A 26,553-nucleotide genomic window follows, 5' to 3' on the forward strand; every position below is an offset into this window, starting at 1 on the left:
CAGGGAGCCAAGAGAATGGAGCCAGCCTTCCGGCTTCCTGATCCCCTCGGTCCCGGGGCCTACACGCCCTAAGCGAGCTCGCGAGGGCTCGGGACTCCGGGACCTCCCCGCGCGGCTAAGTCAGCCAAATTTTGCCGGGAGGAGAAACGGGCGCGGGTGTGAGCGTCGCTGGGTCCGGGTCGCCGAGGGGATGGGCACGCGCGCCGGGGGAGACCGGAACCTTTCTCCTCTCGCCGCCGTAGCCCCGGGCGGGCCGGAACCTTTCTTCTCGTGTCGCCGTTGGTGAGCGGAGGCGTGCGGAAACGGAACGGTCCTCCAGCTGCCCAGCTCGCGCCGCGGTCGCCGGCTGCTGACGTGGGCGGCCCTGGTGGGGGCCGTGGGTGTGGGTCGCCATGGCGGTGGACATCACACTGCTGTTCCGGGCCAGCGTCAAGACCGTGAAGACGCGCAACAAAGCGCTGGGAGTGGCGGTGGGCGGCGGGGTCGAGGGCAGCCGCGACGAGCTGTTCCGCCGGAGCCCCCGGCCTAAGGGCGACTTCTCCAGCCGGGCGCGCGAAGTGGTGAGCTGGTTGCTATGGAAACGGCGGGCTGGAGAGGGGGGGCGGATCCGCGGCAGGGACCCCAGACCCCAAACCGGACTCTGTCCCGTAAGCAGTGGGTGAGGGAAGCGCCTGGAGAAGGTGGTGTCAAGGGCGGTCAGGAGAGTTGGTCCCAGAGAGTCGACGGCTGTCTTTGGAAAGGAACAGCCTTAGGTCGAGGAATGGGAACGCATGTTGGGGAGATCGGAACTATGTCTGCAACGTACATGGGCTGCTTTGTGAGGTAATGAGCTTGCCGTCACTACAGACCTGAACGCAGGCGAAGCTTCCCCCACTGTCCTTTGCTTTCCTGTCGCAGCACTGACTACAGTCACAGTGTATTTATCTCTTCTGTTTACTTGTCTCAGCCCCCTCCCCTCCCCTGCCCCGCACTGAGATCCAAGATCGCATTCGGCCGACCTGGCCCTTCTCCTTGCCTCCTGCAATAGGTTAGGGTTCGTGCCAGAGACCGGTCTGTCTTGAGACTGGTTTAGGATAATCTTTCACAAACACTTTCTATTACAGCCATCTAAACTACTTTCTGTTCCCTAAACACAGCAGGCTTTCGTTCGGGAGAGCTGGGACCTACTCCTTCAAGGCAGTAACAGTGTTGGCTTCACTTCAGAATCCCCGAAGCCTGACTCAGAGCATTGCTTAGTAAATGTTTGTTGGATCAATGAATGAACAAATGGTTGTCTCCTTCCCCACTACACAGGAAACTCTGTAAGGGGAGAGATAAAGTTTGCCAGGTTCACTTTTGGATCCTTGGCAGCAAGGGTGGATCTAGTTTTTGTGGAGCTTGAAGCTTATACAGTTCTGTCTGTCCTCTTTAAGAAATAAAAATACAAAGTCACAAAAAAAAAAAGGTTCAGAGCTTTGGGGGGGTGCAGAGGAGGGGCCCTGACGCTCAAACTTCATGGTAAACCCACTTCTGTTTGATACACAGTGCAGTGCCTGGTACTTTGTAGACACTCAGATATTTTTTAATATATGTATGCATGAATTAGTGAGTGGCAGTTTGCAGAGGATATTCAAGCCTGGGAAGGGAAATTGGTCCAGATGAATATATTCAGTCCATCAATAAGCATACACTAAGCGCCTACCTTCTGAGCATTGTGTTAGAATAACGCAATTTAAAAGGAATGGTGGGGGAGACAGACATATTACCAAAAGAAGTGCCACAACACCTTGAAGACGTTGTGTAGAACACAAAGGAGAGTGTTCAATTGTGCGTCAGGGCCAAGAACGGCTTTACAGAGGCGATGATGCCTGAAACAAATCTTGAAAGAACAGTAGTTGGTTCCAGTGCGCATAGGGTGGAGAAGGGCATCTCAGGCTAAGAGAAGAGTATGCACAAAGGTGTGGAGATGGGTAACTTTATGCTCAGTTTATTTATACTCAATGCGTGTCTACCCGTTAAATTACAAACAAATTAGTAATGGCATTTCAGATTTGGGGGCGGGGAGGAACTTTTCGTAGCTGAACAACTCCTAACAGTGATAACTATGCCACTTTGCATTGGGAGCTTGATTAGTTAACTCATTTGGGCTGTGGGATGAATGGGGACCTTGGGAGTAGAAACTGGGTCTTGGATTTAGAAGACTTAGATTCCAATCTGGGTTCTGCTACTTAGATGTGGGTGACTTGGGTAAGTCCTGTTACCCAAGTCTCATTTCCCTTTTCTATAAAATGGGCATGATAATACCCTCCTTGACTGGTAAGCTGATTATTAGGATCTTATGAGACTTTGTATATATCGTAAAGAGCCATAATGATTATTATTGTTCCCCTTCACTCCTACGCTAACTCTGTGTAGGCCATTTAGATGTATTTTCATCAGTGGCACAAAACTTTATTCCCTACACCACTTTGCTTTCTTGTACTTTCATTCTTCACTTGCAAAGGGGAACCAAGGAAGTTCATGAGGGAATCTGAAAATTCTGTGTAGGTACTAATAGCATCGATAGTGGAGGCAGTGACACTCCTCTGTCAAGGTGAAGCTATCAGCGATGGCATATGTGTGGCAAACATGCAGTTATTCCTCTTTCTCCTTCCCTGGGACCATGGAAGCCAGTGTTAATGTCCCAGTACATCTGTGTTGCTCAGAATCCTTTGGAACTTTGTGCCCCAGGCAACCATTACCTATTGTTGGACCTGACATTCAAGTTGAAATTTGCTGATATCCTACATAACATATAGTAAAAATAGAGTCTGTATGCCTGAAGCAGAACCATGGACTTTTTTCTTTTAGTACTTAAAAGGATCTTAAGTTCATGTTGTTCAGTCTTTTCATTTTATAGGTGGGAAAACTAACACTCAGGTAAGTGAAATGTCTTGCCCAGAGTCATAATAGATGAGGTCACAGGACAGAGCCAGAGGAAGAAGGCAGGTCCTTTGACTCCAGTTTAATGTTGCTTATTTCCCACCCTGCCCCATACATATACTTCCACTATAATTTTAAACCAAAAATTCTTCAGCTGAGTTTCTTCTTCCTGAGTTAATACTATATTCATAATTGCATACTGAATAAGATTTGGAGCATAAAGACCTTGCATAAAGACCAAAGCATAAAGACCAAAGAATTTGAACGCCTTTTACTTACTGCATGAACTTGGGCAAGTTACTTAACCGCAGTTTCCTCACTCCTAAAATAGAGTGAATAATAGCAACCTTATAAGGTGGTTATGCAGATGAAATGAGGAAAGGTGTGCAGGTACTTGCATGAGTGTGAATTCTTTTGATTGCTAGTAAGGGTAACCTAGTTTAAACTAACCTGAGCAAAATAGGAATGTGTTGGCTGGTAAAACTGGGAAACACAGGAAGGAGCTTCTTTCTCCAGATCTTATCCATAAAACCCCAGGAAAGGACTCTAGTTGGTTCTGCTTGGGTCCTGAGCCCTTGTTATGGCCTCAGACGGATAAGGTTCTTCACATGGCCAGGTCAGATGCCCACTCCAATAGGTGGGTTGGGTGCTGTGATTGCTGCCCCACCAGAACCTTGGAAAAGGGAGTGCTGTGTCTGACACTAGGGAGTAAGGGATGCTGGGCAGGCAAAACTGACAAAAATGTTCCTTCTATTCCCTAGCACAGTGCCTGACCTGTCTTCACTTTACCTGCCTGGTGGTCTTCAACTCTGTGAGGAATAAAAAACTAGAATTGTGGGAGCTTGTATGTCAGGCTTTGGTGTGGGAATGTGTCTGGAGGTGCCTCATAGGGGCAGCTCTTTCATTTTCTTACTAATTTATAAAGGTTACAGAGTCCAGGAGAAGCAGTTCACAGTAAACCAAGACCCCTCTGAGTAGCCAAACTGAGTATGCAGGGGCAACAGGAGCCAGTGAACAGAACATCAGGGAACCTGTGTTCTAGACCAAGTTGAGCCATGAAGTGGACAGACCACCTAATCTTTCTGCACCTCAGTGTCCACATTGGTAAAGCCGACAGCTTAGACCATAACTGTAGCAAGTTCTTGTAAAACAAAGATGTCTCATTTATAAGATAAACAGCGACTCTGTGTTGTTGGGAATTCTATTTTCAGATTAGGCATGCAGATGAATTTTTCTTTGTTTATTATACATTGCTTTTGTGAAAGCTAAGTGCCATTTACTTTTATCTTTTTTATGAGTTAATTATCTTTAGTTCCTGGCTTAAATTCAGACTTCTTACAGCAACCCAACCCCAAAGTCCCTGCTACCTTCCTCGAGCTCCCCTCCTCTCACCTTCCTCTTACTCTACTCCAGCTGCCCTAGCCTCCTTGCTTTCCTCACATGTACCAGGCACATTTCTACCTCAGGACCTTTGCGCTTGTTGTTACCTCGACCTGGAACACTTTTCTCTCAGATTCCATGTGGTTTGATCTTTAGGCCTCTGCTCATTCGTTGTTTCAGTGAGCCCTTCCTCCACTGCCCTGTATAAAGTAGCATCCTTTTTCTGTTCTTTACTCCGCTTTATTCCTGTCATTATCTAACATATCATGTATCCATTGACTTGTTGTTTATCCACTAGACTATATGCTTCATGAAAACAAAGACTCTTTAGGTTCTATAATAGTGCAGGATAGGTTCTCAGTAAATGTTTCTTGAATTAAAGAATGAGTGTTATCTACTGTGTCACTTTGCTTTTAATTTTGGAGCTGGTTGATCTCTGTCCAAGCCTCCTTCCAGTTCTAGAAATGTGTGATCCTAACATGATTCCTTAATATTATACAGTATATATGTACACTTAATCCAGTATCTGGAATAAACCTTGAATAAATAGTAGCTTTTATTTTATTAGTAAGATTTAGTTCCTACATCAAAGAGTTTATAGTCAAGTGGAGAAGCAGACCCATAAATAATACAACGACTCAGGTAGAAGTGACAACCGTAATGCTCAGCATTGATCCCCCAGGTCCTCCTCGATTTTCTTCTCAGTTGTAGTGTTGAACTTGTGTGCCAGTGTTTGGAGCCAAAGGTTAAGCTGGGACCACCTGGATTATTATCCATAGTAGCTGGAAATAGACTTTATCCAAGGATTGAGTATAATTCTACTTAAACTGGGTTTCAGTTGAGGGAGCATTGTTCAAAGAAGCAGTATCAGACAACAGGTGCCAAGGGTCAGTGAGAAGCTGGAGACAGGCCCACACAAGACAGGAATAGATCAGGAAACAGTGTAGGTTTAGGATGTAGGATTCAAACAGAACGTGGGTCTGTTGAATCATGTAGATTTAAAAAAAAATTAATGGAGAGTTCTTTTTGCAAATGAAATAAGGAGCAGCTTTTGCTAAGGCTGGGATGAGGGGGCTGGGAAGAGAGAGGTTCATTAGCCAGCTTGCCCCTCTACCGCCATTCCCCCTTCTCCTTGAGGAGCCCCTTTGGAACCAGCCATAGGGCTGAGAGAGACACAGTTTCTCGCTCCATTAATGTTCTCCAAGTCTTCTCTTAACTTCATGGTGCTGTATTTTTATGGATCATAATAACTGAGTGTGTACTGTAAGCAGAACTCAGTGCTAGTGACTTTCCATGGTATAAAGAGTGAGCCCTTTGTATGAACTGCACTCTGAAATTTTCCAGGATTTATGAAGACTATAGCTTTTGAAATTATATTTATTCAATACTAATTGATTTATTCCATCTCCTGTAAGCATTGGACTCTTGATAGGTGTCAGTCATTGTGAGGACACAAAAAACTATGAGACATACGTCTCGGCTCTTTGAAAATAGAAATAAAGGATAACTAAAGCTCCTTGAGGGAGAATTGGTAGAAAATCAAACTGGACCTTGAAGGATGAGAACCATTCTACCAGACAAAGGAAGGGAGTTAAATCGCATTCCTGGCAGAGGGAGGAGTGTTAGCAAAGGCACCGGTGTACAACAGCAGGGTGATGGGGGGAGCAGAGGCAAGGCTGGAGTGATTGGAGCCCTTTTCTGGAGGAGGCCTGGGTGAGGGGCAGAGAGGCAGGAGATGCGGCTGTGCTGGATTAGGTTAGAGCAGGGGTCAGCCAACTTTGGCCCATAGGCCAAATCCAGCTGCTGCTGATTTTTGTAAATGAGGTTTCAGTGGAATGAGACCACGGTCATTTGTTTCCATGTAGGCTATGGATGCTTTTGTGCTATAGTGGTAGAGTTGTAGCTGGCAAAGGCTGGCAGAGTCTGAAGTATTTCCTGTTTGGCTCTTTAGAGGAAAAGTTGACCAGACCTTGGGTGAGAGCATTGTCAGCAGTGCTGAGGAGTTTGGACTTTATGCTCTAAGCTATGTGAGCAGAGGCCTGAAAAGTTCATATTTGTCTTTTAAAATAAGCAGCAATATTGCAGATGGGTTTGGAGTGTAACACGACTGACATAGAGGAGCTAATTGGAAGGTTATTGCAGTAATCCAGGTGAGAGCTGATGAGCTAGTGACAGAGGAGTGAATGGATGAAGTAGATATTTAGGAGGTGGATTTTAAAAAAATGTAGCCATTGGTGGGGGTAGAAAGAGGGAGAGGTAGAATAATTCCCAGCTTTCTAGTTGGCAAGTTTCATGGTGGTAGATATCACAACAACATTTTTTTCAAAGTTTGAGTAGGATGCCAATTAATCATGCCTTCCCTTTCTCAGTTCTAAACAGTGGAGCATAGATTCACGGGGCCCAACAGACATTAGAGTTTTATTAAGACAACAAGTGGTGGGTAACTCCCCAGTGGCAGTGCTTCTTGGTGAATCTGGATTGGAGAGCATAGCTGGAACCCAGTGGGTTCCTCTAGGTTTGTCGTATTTAGATCTTGGAGATGGTTGAGTCTTTAAAATAGACACATAGTTCATATACCCAGCCAACCACCTCACAAAGCCAGCGAACACTGGGCTGGGCCTTATTATGGTGAGAGCTACAAGGCAAGTCAACCGCACCAGACTGCAGATGGGGATACTGAGTAGGGCCATTTAGATACCAGGTTCTTATATAGACTTTTATTCTCAGTTGTGCATTCTTTATTCTTGAAAGAAAGTCATCTGGGTGGTAATGATTGTATCACATACTGTAGAAGCATGGTTCTCAGGGATAGTCAATTGACTTTCTCCTTCATTCCAAGAAAAGTCTGGAATGGGTCAAAGAGTTCCCTCTTTTCTCAGTTTCTAGTTGGCAGGTAGCCAATAGTTCAGTGTATCACCTACTAAGGATAGGGCTGCCAAAACAGGTCCTCTCAGGATGACATTTTTAATGAACTCTTCCTGTCCATGGTCTGATACTATCTTGCAGGCTTGAGAACCAGGTTTGTCAACATACCAAGGATAGAACCATCTATCAGGGCAGATATCAACTGAGCTCACACCAACTTGTGTACAAGTTAGAATACCAGATTATTTTCTTTGAGTGCCATAACTAATACTCAGGAGGATCTAAATTTTGGAAAGTCAGTTATTTTTGAGCTTCTGCTATAGGTCAGTAACTCTGTTGAGGGCTTTACATACCTGATCTCAATTAATTTTTCTCTATTTGGGGGATAGAAATATAATATTATCAAGTGATTTTACAATATTGATCATATTATGAATAATATGATTCTAGAATTTATACAAACTTGATGTTTGAGGTTTCTTGTTGTGTGAAAAATCTATATGGGCTCCCCCTGGTGGGCAAAGTATCAGTGACGTTTACAATGGTTAATTATGGCTTGTGTTACGAAAAACTTGTGCTTAAAACATATTAAGTTTAAAATTGACTTAAAAAGAGGCCCCTTCCGAACCCTCTAAGAGAAAGTGAATAAACCAGAGAAGTGAAAAGTATGGTGGGTTGAATGAACTCATATATCATATAGCTCACATATGAAAAGTTTGCAGCACAGTTGTAATTTTAAGCTCGGTAGTACTTTTTTCTTCCTGACTTTCAGGTTCTCAAAGTCTGTAAATACTAGAATTTGCCTTCTACTTGTTACAGTCTAACATAATGCCTAATTGTCAAAACTTTCTTATGGAGCTCAGAAGCTATATTTAACCAAGAGAAGTGAGTCTTTTCATTTCACAATATTGTATACATTCCTGTTCACTTTTTGGACAGATGATAAGAAAACCATAGTAAAATCAACATTTGTCTTTTATAGTCTAAGTAGAAATGACAGACTGCAGCATATCTTGACTGGGAGAAATTGAGAAAGGAATTAAAAAGCATAAGTTTTGAATTATAAATACTTTTGGACTATGCCAGTAATTAACTGTATGATCTTGGAGAACTCACCTAACCTCTATTTTTGTTTTTCGTTTGCTTTTTGTTTTTTTCATTTTTCTTGTTTAATGAGGAGCTTTGACTAGATAATCGTTTAAGGACCTTTTCAACAGGGTGTTTCCATGATTCAGTACTCTTTTTTCTGAAAGTCTCAGACTATATTTTAAAATGCTTTTTGCAGTAGTAACTGCCCCAGCGCCTTATGATACTTCCCCCGAGTTCCTATGTACTCAGAATTTTTCACCTAGATAAAAAAAAATGATTTTGTTTTTCAAAGTTGTTGTTTGATATGTTTCCACAAGTATATTTGATTTAATAGTGATTATGTACTCTTATAATGGGCTGTTATCAGTGGGGCATGTTTTTGAAGTTGGCTAGTTATAAAATCTGATTATAAAAACAGTAAGTGCTCATTAAACAGAATAAAAAAGTGAAGTTCACATATAGTACTACTTGCCAGAAATAGCCACTGTTTTAATTTTTGTATATATTTTTTCAGACATTTTTCCTATTAAACAAAAACAATTTTTCTACAGTGCTGTTTTCTAGCCCCTCTTTTTTTTTTTTGTCTTGTCTTGGTTTTTTCACTTAATAACATATTGTGAACATTTTTCTATGTCAATACGTATTGTTCTTGTCATCAATTTATTTGGCTGCATAACCATTAAAAATAATATTACAGAATAAAAATCTCTTACCTAAAAAAAAAAAAATATTACATAACTTATTCACCTGAACCTCTATTGAAAGATATTTAGGCTGCTTTCAGTTTATCACTATTTTAAACAAACAGTACATTTTTTACCAAATTTGTTTCAGATTTATAATCTCTTAAGATAAAAGGCAAAATGTATATAAATTCACGTTACTTGTTTTCTGTTGAATCTTTTCTCAAATATAAAAAATTGGATGCCCTAATTTGATAAAAAGAAAATTATTCCTAACTTTGGGGAAAGTGTTAAATGTATGAGAACTTATTTCAGTGCTGGAGGAGAATAGAAAGGGGTAGGTGATAACTGGGAGCAGGCTAGTCAGGAAAACTTTTACGTGGGAGCAGAGCCTTGAAGAGCAAGTAAAATTGGGTAGGTGGCGAGCCTGAGCAGAATGTATTTCAGTGACGGTAAGGAAACTGGCTGACTAGGCCAGTGGGTTCTTCTTTGTCAGTGGCGTGAAACAAACTTGGGGAGGTACTTTATGGTCTGCAGATTATAGAAGGCCTCCTGAGCTTTTGTACAAAACAAGTGTACAAAAATCAGTGGCCATCCAAATCTAATTAATGACCACTTAAAATCTAAAGAAATCATTTACAGTAGTAACAAAAAGCATTTCTAGAAATAACCTTAATAAGAAATGTAAATGCCCCATTTGAAGAAAACTTCCCAGTTTTGTAGAGAGTTATAGAAAACTTGAATAAATAGAAACACATATTGTGTATGTGGAAGGGAAGAAGTGTTAGAAAGACATCAGTTATTCCTAAATTAATTTGTAGATTTAGTGCAGCTTTATTCCAAATTCCAGCAGAAAGTAGTTCTGAAATTTATCTAGAAAAGAAGATGAGTGAAAATAGCTAATTAATTTTTGAAGAAAAGTGGAAGGGTGTGTGTTGGGGTGGGTGTACTAGCCTTACCAAATATTAAAACATTTTGAACCCAAAAAATAATATATGTGTATATGGATCAATCAGTGAAGCCTGTTAGGCCAGGTGTGTATGTGTGTGTAACTCTTGTTTAGGGAGGTATTGTAAATCAGTCAGAAAAAGAAGGTTTATTCAGTGATTTGGGGATAATTGGTTAGCACTTTGGAAAGAAAGGCTTTTTTTTTTTTTTTAGGTCCTTGTCTTTTACTGTACATACATTAAAGTAAATTTTTACATGGACTAAAGATTTAATTGTAAAAGCAAAACTGAAGAAAATGAAAATGTATATGAAATATTGACCTATCTTCTAGAAGTGGGAGGTCTTTCTGAGTTTAAAAATTAGCAGCAGTAATCTTAATAATGGTGTTGATTTTGATGATAGCAGCTATCACAAGTACTTTACATAGAGACACTATAGCATTATTCCCAAGTACAAGAAATTATTAGGTAAATATGGCATAGTGAAGAGTTTGTCATGACATGAGAAGAATTGCTCATATTAAAAAATACTACCAAAACCAGTTACAATTAAAACTATATATACAAAATCAAAAAACTGTAGGCATGGACATAGTGATTAGAAGGAAACTGGCTGACTAGGCCAGTGGGTTCTGGCCTACATTTTAGTGTATGTAAAATGCTAACAATGGCTATATCTGGCTGATGAGACTATGGGTGATTTATTTTTCTGCTTCTATCTTCCTGAATTTCTCTAATGAACACATATTACTCTTGAAATGAGAAGCAAAACAGAATAAGTAAAACTCTAGGCAGATGAGTTTTTATTTGCTGTGGGAGGAATGGAAAAGAATATCTTTTGATTGGAAAAATGTCATGAATAAGCAGTATCTAATTATATATTAAATGTACAATGGAGGGGGCCCCTCTTTAAAGGAAGTCTGTGGTAAATCTTTTGTAAAGGGAGTAATTTTCCTGTAACTCAGCTGGATTTTCAATTCAGACTTTCTTAACCTGTACAGGAAAATCATCCACAAGTGTTTCATTGATGTCTTAGCTTTCTGGTTGTCATTCTAAAAAATAATAAATGGTAATAATAGCTACCACTCGTAGAGCACCTACTCTACCTGGCACTCTGCTAAAAGCTTTGTAATTTGGTTGACTATCCTTGCAAGTTAGGTTCCTTTACTCATAAAGAAGCCAAGGTGTCCTGCCCAAGATGATGTAACATTGATGAGCTTGTGCCGTATTCCTGGGATCGCCTGCCACCTCTCCAGGTTCTGTGGATGCAGGGGTATGTGCATGCGGAGTGCTGTCCTGGGACTTTGGAGCTGGACTTCACTTTGTGTGGCACAGGTCAGATCTCTGGTGATTTTCTCCTTGGCATGTTGTCATATCATCTACTGTCTTTAGGAGCATATTTTGCTACATAAATCACAGGTATTTGAAAATGCCTGACTAGCTTTTGGGGAAATACAGCTGCCTCCAAATCAAACTCTTTTTTTAGTCAACAATTACTAGTAACTGTGTATTTTTTAGAGGTAGTGTTGAGGTATGTTTTTGGGAAAATGGAAAAAGGGTTGTAGTTTTAGTTAGTAAAATCATTGAGAAGGAAGGAGACCCAATTTATACATTATATCCATCTGAAAAAGTATAATTCCCTTTTCTGTCATTGGGACACTAGTTTGTTATTTATTTGTTCATTCAACAGTCAGTCCCATGAAGAACTCGAGCTGAGATGATTTTTCAGAATTGCTCAGGTGAGGCAAGGGGCCAGGCCTTTAAAAACATTGGTCAGTCATCAGAAGAGGGCTTCACCAGGGAAAGGCCTTTGAGTTGGGTGACATAGCTTCCTTCTGCTGAGGACAGGGCCTGAGAGAGACTCAGCTGTGAGCCATCAGCAGGCAATTCTTCTGGATGTTGGGGGAATGAGGGCCTTCATCCTGAAGGCACAGCTCTGCCATACTACCCTTTAGGGTTGTTGTGAGGACTGAATGAGGTATTTCATGTAAAGCTGCCAGCATTGTATCTGGTACATTAGAGATACTCATTAAATGGCGACTGCTTTATTTCAGCTTATATTTTTTGAGTATCTGCCCATAAGTATAAGGAAGGCACTTAGATTGCTCTTTGGGCTGGAAAGATGAATGAGACTTTCATTTTGGTCATTAATATGCTAACAGTCTAGAAGAAGGCATTCATTCATTCAACAAATATTTATTGAGCATCTGCTATACGCTATGTACTATTTTTGACCCTGGGGATAGAGCAAAGGTAAGACAGACCAAAATCTCTGCTTTCATGGAGAGTATATTCTAATGGGAAACTTATAGTAAACAAGTAAACGGATTCAAAAATACTTGTGTCAGGTAGTGATAAGTAAACTCATAAGGCATACTCATAATTATAGAAGTTTTCACAAGAGGAACTTTGATCATTTAGATAGCAGAGAGATTACTTCAGGGTAAGGTTGAGGGGAGGCTTCATGGAAGAGGTGACATTTAGGTGGGCCTCCCAGATTTTCCACATGTGGAATGGAGAGAGGAGATGCAGGACTGAACACATGACGAAGGCTCTAGGAGTGGGAAAGCACAGGATGGTAAAATCTGAGGAAAGCTGAGTTTAACTGGAAGGAGTGTGAAAAGTAGGTAATGGGGTGTGCCAGGTATTACCCCTCGGCCCCTACAGATCTGCTCTCTATCCTTTCCACTCTGCTCCTGCGTCAGCAGGCCGATCTTTATGGAGTGCGTGACTGGCTTGTTCTCTGGCTTCTGATTGGGTGCAGCCAGTTCGAGGCTCCAGCAGGAGACTGGAGGGCTGGAAGAGGCAGGAGTTGGTTGGGGAACTGGGTAAAGGCTTTGCATCCACAATCTATTACTTAGATTACGTGTCTTCCCACCAGCCCTAGAATTTTTTACCTGTGTATGTCAGGCATCCCATGGGTTAGGATGGCTTTAGCCAGTAGGCTGGTACCAGCCATCAATAGACAGGATTGTACTGTAGCCCCACTCAGTGGTGACCCTGAAAGATAGTGACAAAGGGAATTCCTCCCCGTGGATAGAACTTTGGACATTTCATCTTTGCCTTTTTATTTAAGGTGGCTTTTAAAGGCGATATGTTTCTCTCTGTCTCTCTCTCAACTTTACAATGGGGTAATGTCAAGAATTTTAGGCTCAAACAGATTTTCTCTTAGTGATGTGGCAGTTCATACTTTTCTTCCAAATATGACCTGAAGGATTAGAGGTGGTAAATGGTCTTGTGGCACTTTGACTATAAATCTGAACTGGAATGGAATCTGTAACCCATTATCAGATTCTGAATCAGGCTGCCTTGTCTTTCTCCTGTTTTTGTTTCAGTGAAAATGTGTGTTTTTATTCTGTCAGTGGATGGTTTACACACCTAATATACCTAATATTAAAAGGGAGTTATATAATGAATACTTGATGTGAAAGGGACTAGTTAAATACTTCAACTCCAAAGGATTCCATTAAAGTAATAAGGAAATTACAGTTAATTTTAAATGGTAGAAAGATTTTTTTAATGTTATTGCTATTAAGCATGTATCACACACACTCAAGCCATTTTCTGCAAATGAATTTCCAAAGCACAATTCATCTTTTTACAGGTGGAGAGGAAATATTCTTGCAAAATATAGTTTGATGTTGTCTTCTTAACTGCAGAGAGAAGCATACTTTTCCAAAGAATAGAATGTGATGGTTGATTGGAAACTTTTGGAGTTATGGGCTTTTAGCTCTACCTCTTGAAATAAGAAAATATATATAAATGGGTCCCCAGATGAAGGCGTGGTGGGGTACTTTATAGCCCTAATTGACTCCAGACATAGAGGCCGTGATTTGCAAGCAAGCAGTGACAAGAGGAAGTTAAATCAAAATTAAATTAAGGGAAGGAAGAAAAAAAAGAGAGATATTAAGGAAAGGTGATGAATCTTCTGAAGGCGTCTAAATACTTATCTGTAGGTAAGTGAGAAATCTGTGAATATATCTCAGTTATGTCAAAGGATGAAATCTGGAAACATTTCAGTCCTAAAAACGACCTTGTCTCTTTTATAAAGTCTTTTTTGTATTCATTGCTTGGTACAGTTCAGTCAGTACACGCATATTTGCTTCTATACTTTTCCATGACTCAACTGGCAGTAAAATCAGCATCTCCCATGATACACATCAGGTGATATTTTGGGAGAATTGGTTTTTCTGTTTATATTTTGACTATTTGATTTTGTTCAGCTCATGTAAATACAATTCTGGGAGTCAGAATTGATTCCGGCCACTCAGCCACGCTGACCGCCATTTCTGCACTTGTCTCAGTTTCCCTTTTGCTGGCCTCCCCTGTCCAGTGAGTTCTCAGGCCCAAGAGGACAGGGACTGTGTCCCACTCCCCATCACAGCACAGATGAAGTGCAGCATTCAGCACGTATTTGTGAAGTTAATCTGTGCCTTGTGCTTCCTCTCTTTCTCATCCGGCCCACTGCTACCGTGTGTGCTCATCCCTCACCATCTTGAGCCTGAGTTGATTAAACAGCACTGAGCACTCCCCGCCCTGCCCCCCGCTCAGAGCCAAGCCACTGTGCCGAAAATGCGGCTTTCCTTATGTTCCTGTGCTCAGAAATGTTCAGTACTGCCCATTCCTCACACAGTGAATTCTGTTATTTGGCTGGTCTTCAAAGGTCTTTATAAAGGTAGCCCTACCCACTTTTCCAGTGTTGCATCCCACACTTCCCTGGATCATCCTACCAGCTTTAACCAAGCTGCTCTTTTCACAAACTCCTCTGCTTTCTTGTCTCCTTGTTTGGCTCTTGCTATTTCTCTTGCCTGGACAGCTCGCTCCCCTTCACTTACTCAAATTCTATCCATCCTTAAAGGGTAGAAGTTTAATCTCTTCTGAATTCAAAGCACTTGCTGTCTGTATTACTCATTAAGCCAGCAACTATGTGTGGCTTATGACAGCCTTTGCGTTATTGTTTGGTGGTGTTATTATTCTTACTTTTTGAAGATCTGATTGGCTTTATTCAGTGATTTATGAATCAAGCAGTATCCCATCTAGCAAAGAGATAGGCACTCACATGTTGTTATTTAATGATTGCATTGTTGCTTAGCTTTCCAAGTGCTGTTATCTTCCAAACTATATTATATATCTTTGAGCATGGGAGATGGAAAAGGAAAGGGCGCGAGTGATTTGATGTTTTTTACATATTTCCCTCACTGGCTTTGGTAGCTAGTGCTGCAGCCGTTAACACAGGACAGTCACCACGTCTTACTCATGTTTCCCTTCCCAGTGCCCAGCCCCGCGCCTGGTCCATAGTGGCGATTCAGTACATGGTATGTGACTAAATAAATAGAAGGCGTTCTCAAATATTTGTTTACTAGTTTGACCCAAAGCTAAAAGAATCAACATGGGTGATTTTCCAACTTCTAAAAGCCATAAAAATCCAGTTTCTCATTTAGCTTTTTTTCACCATTAACAGTTCTCCCTCGAGCACTTCTTCCTTTTGCCTGCCTTCAGCTTCATGCTGAAATATAAATCAATTTCCTCTAATTCTTTTCCCTGTGAAATTGGAGAACAGCTGTTTAGTCACCTCCTTATAAATAACCCTTCAACAAGTTAAATTGCCTCTAGGATTTGCTTTCTCCAGATTAAATTATCCCAAAGCCCTTTCTTTTTCTCATAAAGGCCTTTTCAGAAAGAAGTGTTAGTTGTTTTTTTAATTTCTTTTTCTAGCTCTTTATAAAACTTTATTCTTTTCATAAATGTACCATAGAATACCCCTATAAAGGCCTGATTAATGCTGTCTGGAAAGGAAGGCATCTTGAATCTCCTCATTTGTGTTTTGGAGTATCCTGTTAACCTTTTTTACCTGTTGCCTGTCGGATTTAACTTGTGGTCTACTCTCACCCTCTCCTTGTTTTGTTTCCTTTTTCTGTGCATTTCTTCAAATGAGTAGCTTGATTTTCTTCCCACAAAACACTAACTTGCTGTATCAGGAGTCTTACAATTACAAGTTACAGAGACCCAATGTGAATTAGCTTAAATGATTAAGGGAATTTATTGATTTATGTCACTGAAAAGTCTAGTAATAGGACTTAACCTCCAGCACGGCTGGACCCAGGGGACAAAACACTGTCACCAAAAGCCTTTTTTCTCACTCCCTGTGATCTGCCTTCGTGGTATTAGCATCTCCCTTAAGGTACCTCCAAGGTCTGCTTCATGGTAGCTGTAGAGCTGCAGCACGTGCAGACCTTACTTGCCATACTACCCCATCCAGAGGAAGAGAGAGGTGCTTTCCTCAGAGTACCCACCAGCATCTTGGAACTGAGGCAGATGCCTCTCCTTAAACCCAACTCCAGAGGTCTGCTTAGGACCCAGCTCTTCAAATAGAACAGTGTCACACATGGCTGAGAATAGGGAAGGAATGATTTCCAAAGGAAATTTGGGGAGCTGTTCCCAGGAGGAGGGCAATGGATGTGAGTGGCCAACAATAGATGTATGTTACACTCAAAATTGTGCTTCTTCATTCTGCCTTAGACAGATTATTGATATTGCTTTGCACTGAGGGTATCTCTGCGAATGAATTCTTCACTCAGTCACTCACTCAGTCACTCACTCTCTCATTCTTCATTGAACACTCTGGATAGAGTATGCCAGGCACGCAACTAGGTATTGGGTATACAAACGTGAGTGAGGCAATATCCCTGACCAGGAGAAACTCATAGTCTAGTGAAAAGACAGACTAATAGGCAGATAGTTAAAGCATGTTGTAATAAGTGCTGTTATCAAAGTATATATGGACACAGAGGTAGAAGTGAAGAACTCAGTGGGAGGGGCTTGAAGCAGGGAGGGCTTCACAGGAGAGCTAAGCCTTGACGAGTAGAAGGGATTTCCCTAGATTGGGGAAGGAAGGGCATTATCCTCAAAGCCATGGTGAACCATAAAACGTTTTCAGCAGGGGACTGGCAGGATCAGGTATGGATTTTAGAAAGATCATTCTGCTGGCCATTGGTAAACCTAGTGGAGGTGAGAAGGACTGGCGGTGAGGAGGAGGATCCATCGACTGTTTCAGTAAATGACATCTGAGTGAAGACCCCGTGCACTGAGCCAGGGGCCATAGAGACAGAGGGCAGATTTAAGATATATTGACAGGATTTGGGACTTGTTAGATGTAGGAGATGAAAATCAATTGTTCTAGATGAATTCAAGGTTTCAGTTGTGGGTGACTAGATGAGTCTGGTTCAGTTCAAGATGAGTTCATCTTTGTGGTTATTTGAGGTGCCTGTTGAACACCCACCCAAGGGATTCATGTTTATCAGGCCGTGGTAGATACAGAAGTGGACCTCAGGAAAGGTTTCTGAGCCAGAGACATAGACAGGGAGACATCGGAGTATAGGTTGAAGCCTTGAGGAAGGAGTGAGGTTACCCAAGGGGAATTTCAAATGAGAAGAAAAGAGGGCCTGGGAATGGGGAATGGCAACATTTGAGAGGCTGGTAGAGGAGAAGGAGAAGGAGGCTGTGGAGGAGTTAGGCAGGCATCTGGGTCCCTCCAGATAATAGACCTCTTCTCATCTTGATAAAGGCAGTGTCACCTGGGAGGTTGGTGGCATGGTGGTTAATTAAGAGCATGGACTCTGGGCTTTACTACCTACTGGTGTGTGACTTGTGGGCAAATTACTTAACTTCATTTCCTGATCTATAGGATGGGAATTAGGTAGTACCTAATTTTGGAGGATTAAATGAGCAAAGCGCTTTGAAAGTGCTTGGCACATAGGAAATGTTATAAAGTGTTTGATAAATAAACATGGAAACCAATAAATGCATGTGCCCTGCATTTGTGCATCTGTCCGTCTCTCTGAGCTTACGTATCCACTGGCCAGTTAATCTGAAATCCAAAATTAGTTTGTTTGGACTTAAATAATTTATTCTTCTGAAAACTCTAGTGATTCCAGTGTAACAGTTTAAGTGTCTGACTTCCTGAAGATTTTCTGGATTATTTATTGGATTATTTTTTCTACTGGCTATTAATTTTACCTCTGACTTTGATGTACTTTTCTTTGTTTCTTCCATACTTCATATATTTTAAAATTGTTCTTAATAACCTCACAGCGTACAGCTTTCTCTTCTCTTTTTTTTTTTTTTTTTAAGATTTTCTTCCTCGGAATCATTCTTAAAGTTCTGGAATGCTCTGTCAGTTGCTCCCCCGCATTTTGGTCAGTTTCTGGCATGTTACTTTTAATCAGGCTACTTTTTTCATCCATCTGTAGGAATTGGCAATATTTTCAATTCCTCTCCATTATGGTCAGGAATATGAACTTGCTGTCTTTTCTTCTTCCTTTTGCATTTTCCCAAGTATGTGTCTTGAACCACTGATTAGATCTACGTGCCCACAATAACATAAGCAGGCACAAAGCTTAAATCTGATTTAAAGGAGTGTTGTACAGTTTGTTCCTCCATTAAAGTCTAGATTAAAATAGAACAGTATTCAGGGTGTGAGTTTGTCATGGAATCTCTAACACTCGTTGAATCAGACATCGTGTGTGTTCGTTTTTAAATAACTGGGTGGGTCACTTTTTTATTTATTATGAACACAAACACTGATGCTAACAACTGACATGTGAAAGGAAAACAGGGAATAGTGATGAAAACCATTTAATGATTAGTGAGGAAACAAATATTGTTTAATGAAAATAAAAACCATGTCTAAAGGGCCTAATGCTGACTTTTGGAAATATAACCATGTTGCGGTCTGTTGTGTACCCTCTGTCCTGTACAGTAGATATTGTTTAAAATTGCTTGGGAACTGGAGCTTGCAATTGTGAGCCTGGAATGTCCTGCAGATAATTAAGTTGTGGTCAGGCTTTGGAAAAATAAAAAGTTCTCGAACTATGATTTTATAAACATGCTACAATAACATTTCTTTATATTTAACAGTTTCTTATAGAAAGCTGATACTCTCATGAGGCATTGATTAAAGGTAAAACATCAAGAAAGAAAAAATATTAAATTAAAACTTCACTTAGGATGTTGACAGTTGGCTTGTAATATTAAACAGATGTGTATGTTTCTCGGGATATTCTTCTTTCTGAACTGAATTGCTAAGTTGTATTTTTTTAAATGACAACTACAAATTTTTGATCAGTTAATAATTTTAAATGCCCTTTCTACAATCTTCTGTATTCTAACTTCATCTGTAGTTTGAGCCCTCTCAATGATATAATGATTGGTGAAACCTTTGCTGCCTCTTCTAAAGTCTTTCATTTTCTTTCTTTCTTCACTCCCCCCCCCACCCCCGGTCTTAAAGCTTAACTGGGCTCTTCTGATTTCATGATGCATTCTTGGAGATTGATTCCTTGAAATAATTTTAGGATCACTGAGTGGAATTCTACCCTTTTAGATTTATGTCTGTAGTTTACTTCTATATAAGTTTCACGTTGGCATCTCAGTGCACAAGTTGACCTACATTGTGGTATTGTGTTTGTGTGGTCAATTGTAAAAGCTTCGTGATACGTGTGTAGAGCCAGCCATGCAGATCGGCCCATACCCCCGTGCTGTGGGCCCAAAGAAACGTCAGTGAGGGACCTCAAGGAAAGAGATTCAGTAAACTCTTCTTTTTGCTCACAGGGTTTGCCATATTAGGCAAATAACAGAGTCCAGTAAGGGCAGTGGAAGGGGTGGATTGGGCGGGTGGGTAGCCTTTGGTAAATGGAGGAGGAGTCAGGTCAGATTTTGTAGGATGAGGGGAAGATATTTTGCATCTGCAAAGATTCTTCGTATCTATTCGCAAGACTAGATAAATTGTTCATTGCGTTTATGCTGATGAAATTTTTTAGTTCTGAAGATCATTTTAATTGTAAGTCTGACATGTGGACATCTTAAGTTTTCTGAGAGATATATTTTATGAGGCAGGAGTCTCTGATCAACCTGGAAGAACAGTTTAGTTGGTTTGGGTAGATTTATTTATCTTGGAACTATGTATTGTTTGCACAGTCTTCTTTTTGGAATCAGTGTTTTTTTCTCTGCAGATTCTATTTGGGAAGCTCTGATTTGGGGCCTAGTATTTGGAAGGCATTTCCAATAAACACAAACAAAGACCCGCTAGACTGTCTGAACAAATACAATGACATACTTTAGCATACAAAGCTTTATTTAACCTCAAGAGTAATGAATTTAGTTTTAATAGCAAACTATTTAAACATTACTATTTGTTCTTTATATCTAATATTGTAAATCGTTTTTAAATGTCCTCTTTCTTAAAGTTTGATTTAGAAGCCAAAAATTTTCTTCTTATAAAAAAGTGCATTTTTATATGAAAGGATTTGACAAGTATGCATTTCAGGTGTTCAGCTTTTGTTCTCCAGCTCGCTGTTTTAGAATTATTCTATTACGTTTTGTGTGTGGGAGGAAGGAGAGCAAATTTCTGTGTTCGATGTCTTAGCAGATTTAATTGAATCATTGCCATATTCTCCTAGAAGTTTGCAATGCTAATTAACAGTACTTTTTCGGAAGGAGTTGGGAACTTGAGCTATGTGCAAAAATACTATATAAGTTTAGCATAATTTGTTACTCTAGAAAGAGCCATCCATTTTAGCGTAAGAATCTGAAAAGCAGTAGAACATGTCTGTTAAGGTTTCTATCAGTTAGCTTGTTTCAGAGCTTTGTATTATTTCATTCCAATTCTCTTCCAATATTTTGCTGTGAAGGAGTGTTGTAAATATTTTAAATAGTTCTCTCTGACCAGAATTAATAATACCAGATATAAGTAGAAAATGCTGTTTCATTTTACCATTCTTACTGCATCATAAGCTAACTCTCTGTAAATGATATTCTTGTATAGATATTTTGGCCTGGCTCACTGATCCTAATTTCAGTATTATGCCTGACTTAGCAATACGCTGCTGTGATCAGCAACAGTAAATTGTATTAGGCAGGCTTTATTTTCTGTGGCAGTGTGGTATTGTAGTTTCTCCCACCCCTGAGGTAGAAAACCATGGTCTTAGTATTGTTTTTCAGTTTTAATGTTTAATAACTCTGTCTTGGGGAAAGGGAAAGTGGGAAGTTTTTCAAAGTAGATGATGATTAAAGAGTTACACCATTTGAATTACTTTCATCTTTTAAAAATTTCATTTGATCATCATTTTTTCTCTGTACAGTGTTTGGATCTTCTCAGCTATTTCACAGATAATGAATTTGGTTCTGTTCGGGAGAAGGGAGTACATTGCCAGTGTTTGCAACGTTCATTCTCTTAACCGCGAAGTTACTGATTTGGGAATGGAAGACACTCGTTGGTCCCTAGTGGTCTGAAATGGAAAATGCATCTCCGGAAAATTTCATTTGAACTTTCCATAAAGTTTAACATTTGATTAGAAACAAAAATGTTAATAATTTTAGGTAGGTTGATTGGCTTATTTATAGTGTTCTTTGAGCTACAGTTGTAGTTACTTATTTTCTTAATCTCTTATTGAAAGTAGATGAACTACATATAAAAACTTGGGAACTAGATTAGCACCTGTATTTCAAGCCACTTAGGAAATGGAGGAAAACTCTGTAAATGCTTGTGTAAGTGCTAAGTAGACTGAGAAAAATCTGTCAGAAGTTTTCTCTTTGTCATTTCTTTGTTAGCTTTATCATGCTTAATTTTCATGAAAATAATGTGTTTGTTACTGTGGTCGCACCGTGATTTAGCTTTGGCTTGTGTATGATATTTTATTGTCCCTGTCCTGGAAAATTATAGCAGTTTTTATGAGGAGTGGTTTGTGGGTTCACACAACCCACTTGGAGTGCCATTTACCATAATTCTCTTCTAAAAGGACCATAAAACATCATGTAAATTGTTTAAAAAGGGAAAGGCCTTCTTTGAGAAAGGCTAAGAAGAAATCTTTCCAGGCTTTCTTTTGTTTCTTATAGTTTCATGATTTTAAGCTCTATTTAAAGTATTAATGTTAAAGAAATAAAGTGCACATGTATGTGAGTAAAGATTGTTGTGAGCCAGAGCTGGGCTAAAACCGGGTATTGATGCAGAATAATATGTATCAAATTCATTATAATATTTTAAAATGTGTTTCCTGTGACTTTGGAAATGAAATTAAGGAAGAAAGGAAGAGAGAGAGGGAGGAAGGAAGGACGGAAGGAGGGAAGGAAGGATGGAATTAATTCATAGCATGTATATCTTTTTAAGAAAACCCTTGTGTTCTCTTAACTAGTTGTTGTGTGTCTGTAGTCGACATTAAGGCACAATTTTTGGTAACCAGTCTTGTGAAACGCATATTTAATTTCACAAACAGATTTACCTAGAGAAACTTCCCCCCTTGGCCGTTTTACCATTTCGGTTGGCTTGTGGCACTCAGTTTATGTACACCCTTACGAAGAAAGCATAGAATAGCACAGTAACAAGGCCAAAGTTCTGTCATGGTTTTCTGTACAAATGCTTTATTCCGATATTATCTTGGTTTTGTGCATGAGCTCGATGGAGAGCAAGGACGGAAATTGTTAATAATTTTCTACAGCATTTACGTGGTACTCTGAGCTTCTAGTCACTTAATACAGATATATCTTATGTTTAGGAAATTTTAATAAGAAAATCCATACATATGCAAAATATAAAATAGAGGCCCCTGTTCGTTTTGCATAAAGATATAACAAATATATAATAGATTTAATTTAAAAAACCACTTCCTTAGTACATGTGAGGCTATTATAGTTGGAACAACATTTATGGGAACACTTACAAATGAAATGATGATAGCTCTGTTCATGTAAATAGTGATATAAACATTTGTCTCTGCAAAATTTTCTATTCAAATTAGTGTGTTTTAAAAAACCCAAGATTATCTGTGTGGTTTAGAAACTCCTTGGTTTTGTGACAATAGGAGGTTACAAGTAGATTATATTTATGCATCTTGAAGAGAGTGTCAGTAAAATTGCTAAATTTTCTTGAACATGGCTGTAAATCTTTGTCTATAAATACTTCCTATTTGCATGTGTAATTTCATGAAGAATATCAACTTAGGTTTTATTAGGTGACTGTAAATTCTCCTTTTCCATGTGTGTTGAAACACACACATGCACACAAAACCAACTTCCTAAAACATATCAAAACTTTTTAGAATTATTTCTTACTCTACACTCTTTTTTTTTTTTCTCCTGTTGAGGTGTTTCTATACTATCAGGATCACAGAGTAGCCAACCGAAGTGAACTTGGGGAATAGAAAATGAAGGAGATTTTAAAAATAAACAGACGAGTCTAATGTGACGTTGTGAAAGGTGGGAACGAGGTGAAGGCTGTCCTGCTGGGCCTGGAGCCTCTGTGCCGCTGGTACAGAACCGCCCTTGGCCTGAACCAGCTCTTCTCGGGGCTCGTTTGGTGGAGTTGGGAGCCCCTTTGACCAAGTCTTTAGCCTGAGAATCTACTTTCTGTGGTTAAGTGTACTAAGCAGAGAAGACTTTTTGTGGTATTTTAACTGAAGCTATTGGTTATGCCACAAATTCTATAATTAAAAATTTTGTGTCTAGCTCTATTGACTAAATTGTTTTAACATGAGATGTTTGGAAATAGGATAGGCAGGACACTGAAGGGACCAAATACCAAATTCTCCAAGTTAGATATTATTTTCCACCATGAATTTATAATACACTGCTATATAATGACATCATTATTATTGTAAGTGATATAGAATGCTATGTTTAGGGGTTTTCTTTTTTTAGATTAGGAAATAATTTTTCATTTTTTGTGTTTACACAGATAACGTATTTCCTAGTCATTTACAGTTATTAAATAAAAATGCATAAGGTGAGTCAAGTGTGTGTTATCTTGTTTTATAAATTACTCAGTTGGAAGGAATCTAAACTTACTTTGCTTACAGCTTTTGTCCCAAATGTTGATGTTTCCTTGTTTCTGTTTTTCACTTGAGTCAGAAAATATTTTTCGTGGACTTTAGATGACAGTAAGTCATTTGTTATTAAATAGCTATATTTTTTCTCTTATGTGAAAATCCTCATCAATATGACCAATTCCTGTCGGAGAAGGGGCACAATTTTTCAATTTTTCCCCCCAAAACTGCAACTTCAGAAAATATGTAAGAGATGTAGCAATTAACCTACATGCACATTTATAATACTAGAAAATGGGCAGCTAGTTACATTCAAAGACAGGATCTGATAGACCCAAATTGCTTAAAACATCACAGTTATTGAAGATCTACCCCAGGGAATTTGAGAAACCATTTAACAGATGAAAGTACATTTTGAAAAGTCTGACCTTACAGGCAATCATAAAATGAATCAAAACAGTGCTTTTTTCCCCCCTGAAATGTACAGAGCCCATCTGTGTCTAATCCAGTAATTATAGACTGTGTTCAATTACCTTTTCAAACTTGGAGCAGACTGGAGACTAGGCAGTGAACAAACATAGGGTTTTGTCTAGACCTCAATTGACCACAGTCTAAAACTTGAATTTATATCTAATTTTATTTTTTGTTTGGTTTGATGGTTCTTAAAGGATTCATTTTTGCTACTTGGTGTTTTCCCTTCTTAGATTTGAGATATTGCCTTTTCTCATCACAAAAGCTTTTGTGTCATTGATAGCTTATGCTATAATCAGATGTGTGTTTTCTGAATACTTTTGTCTGCAAATCAATAATTTGCACTGGAGAAAAGACTGCATGGGGTGGGGGAGGGGATTATACCTGTGAGTAGTATTTTTTTAAAGTAGCCTTTAAAATGTTGCTGCTGACTATAACTCTTTTTTATGTGCTAGGAAAAAATAATTTATTTGCCCTTAAACTTAGAAAACTATAGTTAAGGTAATTTTCAGTTGCTTTGTACACTTAATAAGATGTTTTTAAAAATACATGTAAACTGCTAAAACAAATCTGTCTCTTTTATCAAATATATTTTACAGTTGTTTTTCTCTTTGCACATTTTTTATTGCATTTGCTCATCAGGCTGGTATCCATTATAAGATACAGTGTATAGTGTTCAAAATCCACTTCAAACCATTTCTCTTCAAGTCAGTTTATGATTTGATGAATCTTTGTGTGAGAATTAACCACTGCTCTGACGGTTCAAAATATTTAAATTTTATCCAGGAATCTTGGAACTTCAGGTTTTTCTTAAAATACAAGACAAACAAAAGGTGACTACGGTTTGTTTTTTGTTTTTTTTGTGGTACACGGGCCTCTCACTGCTGTGGCCTCTTCCGTTAAGGAGCACAGGCTCCGGACGCTCAGGCCCAGCGGGCATGGCTCATGGGCCCAGCTGCTCCGCGGCACGTGGGATCTTCCTGGTCCAGGGCACGAACCCGTGTCGCCTGCATCGGCAGGCGGATTCTCAACCACTGCGCCACCAGGGAAGCCCCGATGACTACAGTTTTTAGAATGCTTATGCAATAACCAAAGCTCTTTTTTCCCCATTATTTAGTATTCATGTCATTCACATTCTAATTAGCATTGGAAACCAATGTTTTGAGGTATTTATTGGATGTCATCATTGCATATTGAACCATGAATTTTTCTAGAAACTTTATGACCATTCCCAGAATGGTGTTTTGGGTTTTTTGTTGTTGTTTGTTTTGTTTTAAGTTCATTTAGGTCTCACCATTCTAGGGAAGTTTTAAAGTTTCTGTCATAGGGGAGGGTATTTGGTTGCATGAATGAACTTTCTGAGAGTTATATGGGGAAAATGAAACCTAAAGAGAGTTACAAGTACCTTATGCTTAATATATCCGTGAGACATTTGCTCAGTTAGACTAGAATAGTATGATATCTTTACCTCTTTCCTGTCCCCATGCTTCTTAGGATCTTCACAGAGAAAGTGAAATATTAGTCTAAGTAGGAACTTGAGAGACCCTTTGGATCCTGTCTCATTCCCTCCCTTATCTAATCCATTTAAAATGTTCTTATTTCTATCTCCACCCAGTTTTTCCTAGGCCAGCGCGCCCCCCTAGTTCCTACTTCATTATGCGATGTTTGGGCCACTGAAGCTACCTCCTTCATGGCACTTAGCCTGGTTTGGATTTTTATATTTGTTTATTAACCTGTTTAATGCCACTCCCACTGGACTGTAAGCTCTTTCAGATCAAAGGCTGGATGTGTGCTATGTTCTGTTGTATTCCACCATTAAACACAATGTTGCTTGTGGCAGGCATTCGCTCCTTGTTGGCTGAATGATGGATGAATGCACTGTCTGCCTTACTTTCATCCCATTCTCCCTGGCTTAGTCACCATATCCATATTCTTTCTCAGATCATCCAAGCCCCTCTTAACCCAATGCTAGTCTTTCTCTCCTTTTCTTTTTGTGCCATTTCCTCATATAGATCTTATTTCTCTCACCAAATGACTCTGGCCATGCTGGTACCCTGCCCTGAATACCCCCCACCATTTTCCTTTCAGCCAGCCAATTTCTCTCCTCTTTACAAAGTGATACACTCCTCAGAAACACTGTTGCTCTAAGCTACATCTCCTCTTGTATACTTGTACTTACCCGATATTTGCACTTAATTGAACATAACCTTGGAAAAGTTGTTTCTATGGTTGAGGACGTTGCTTTATGATCTGTTGATATAGAGCAGTTAGTCTTTCAGGCTGTGTTGTTATAGGGCTCACATGAGGTCTAAGTGTGTGAATAATAGCTAGTATTTCTTTAAAGCGTTCCAGTCTGCCAGTCGTTTTCGCTCAATTCTCACAATCCTTTTAGGAAGGCCTCCCTGT

At 39.7% G+C, this 26,553-nt stretch overlaps 1 protein-coding gene across 1 annotated transcript in view; it reads left to right on the forward strand.

Moving 5' to 3' along the window:
• The first annotated feature begins 289 nt into the window (after window positions 1-289).
• The window catches only part of STX18 (syntaxin 18), a 121,179-nt gene continuing 94,915 nt past the window's right edge, over window positions 290-26,553 (forward strand). Inside the window, exon 1 of the mRNA XM_067735500.1 lies at window positions 290-560. Within this exon, the coding sequence (XP_067591601.1) occupies window positions 393-560 (168 nt within the window). The 5' untranslated portion in view covers window positions 290-392. The remainder of the gene's footprint in view (window positions 561-26,553) is intronic.

Source organism: Pseudorca crassidens, chromosome 4 (genome assembly GCF_039906515.1).
Source record: "Pseudorca crassidens isolate mPseCra1 chromosome 4, mPseCra1.hap1, whole genome shotgun sequence".
Lineage (NCBI taxonomy): Eukaryota > Metazoa > Chordata > Mammalia > Artiodactyla > Delphinidae > Pseudorca > Pseudorca crassidens.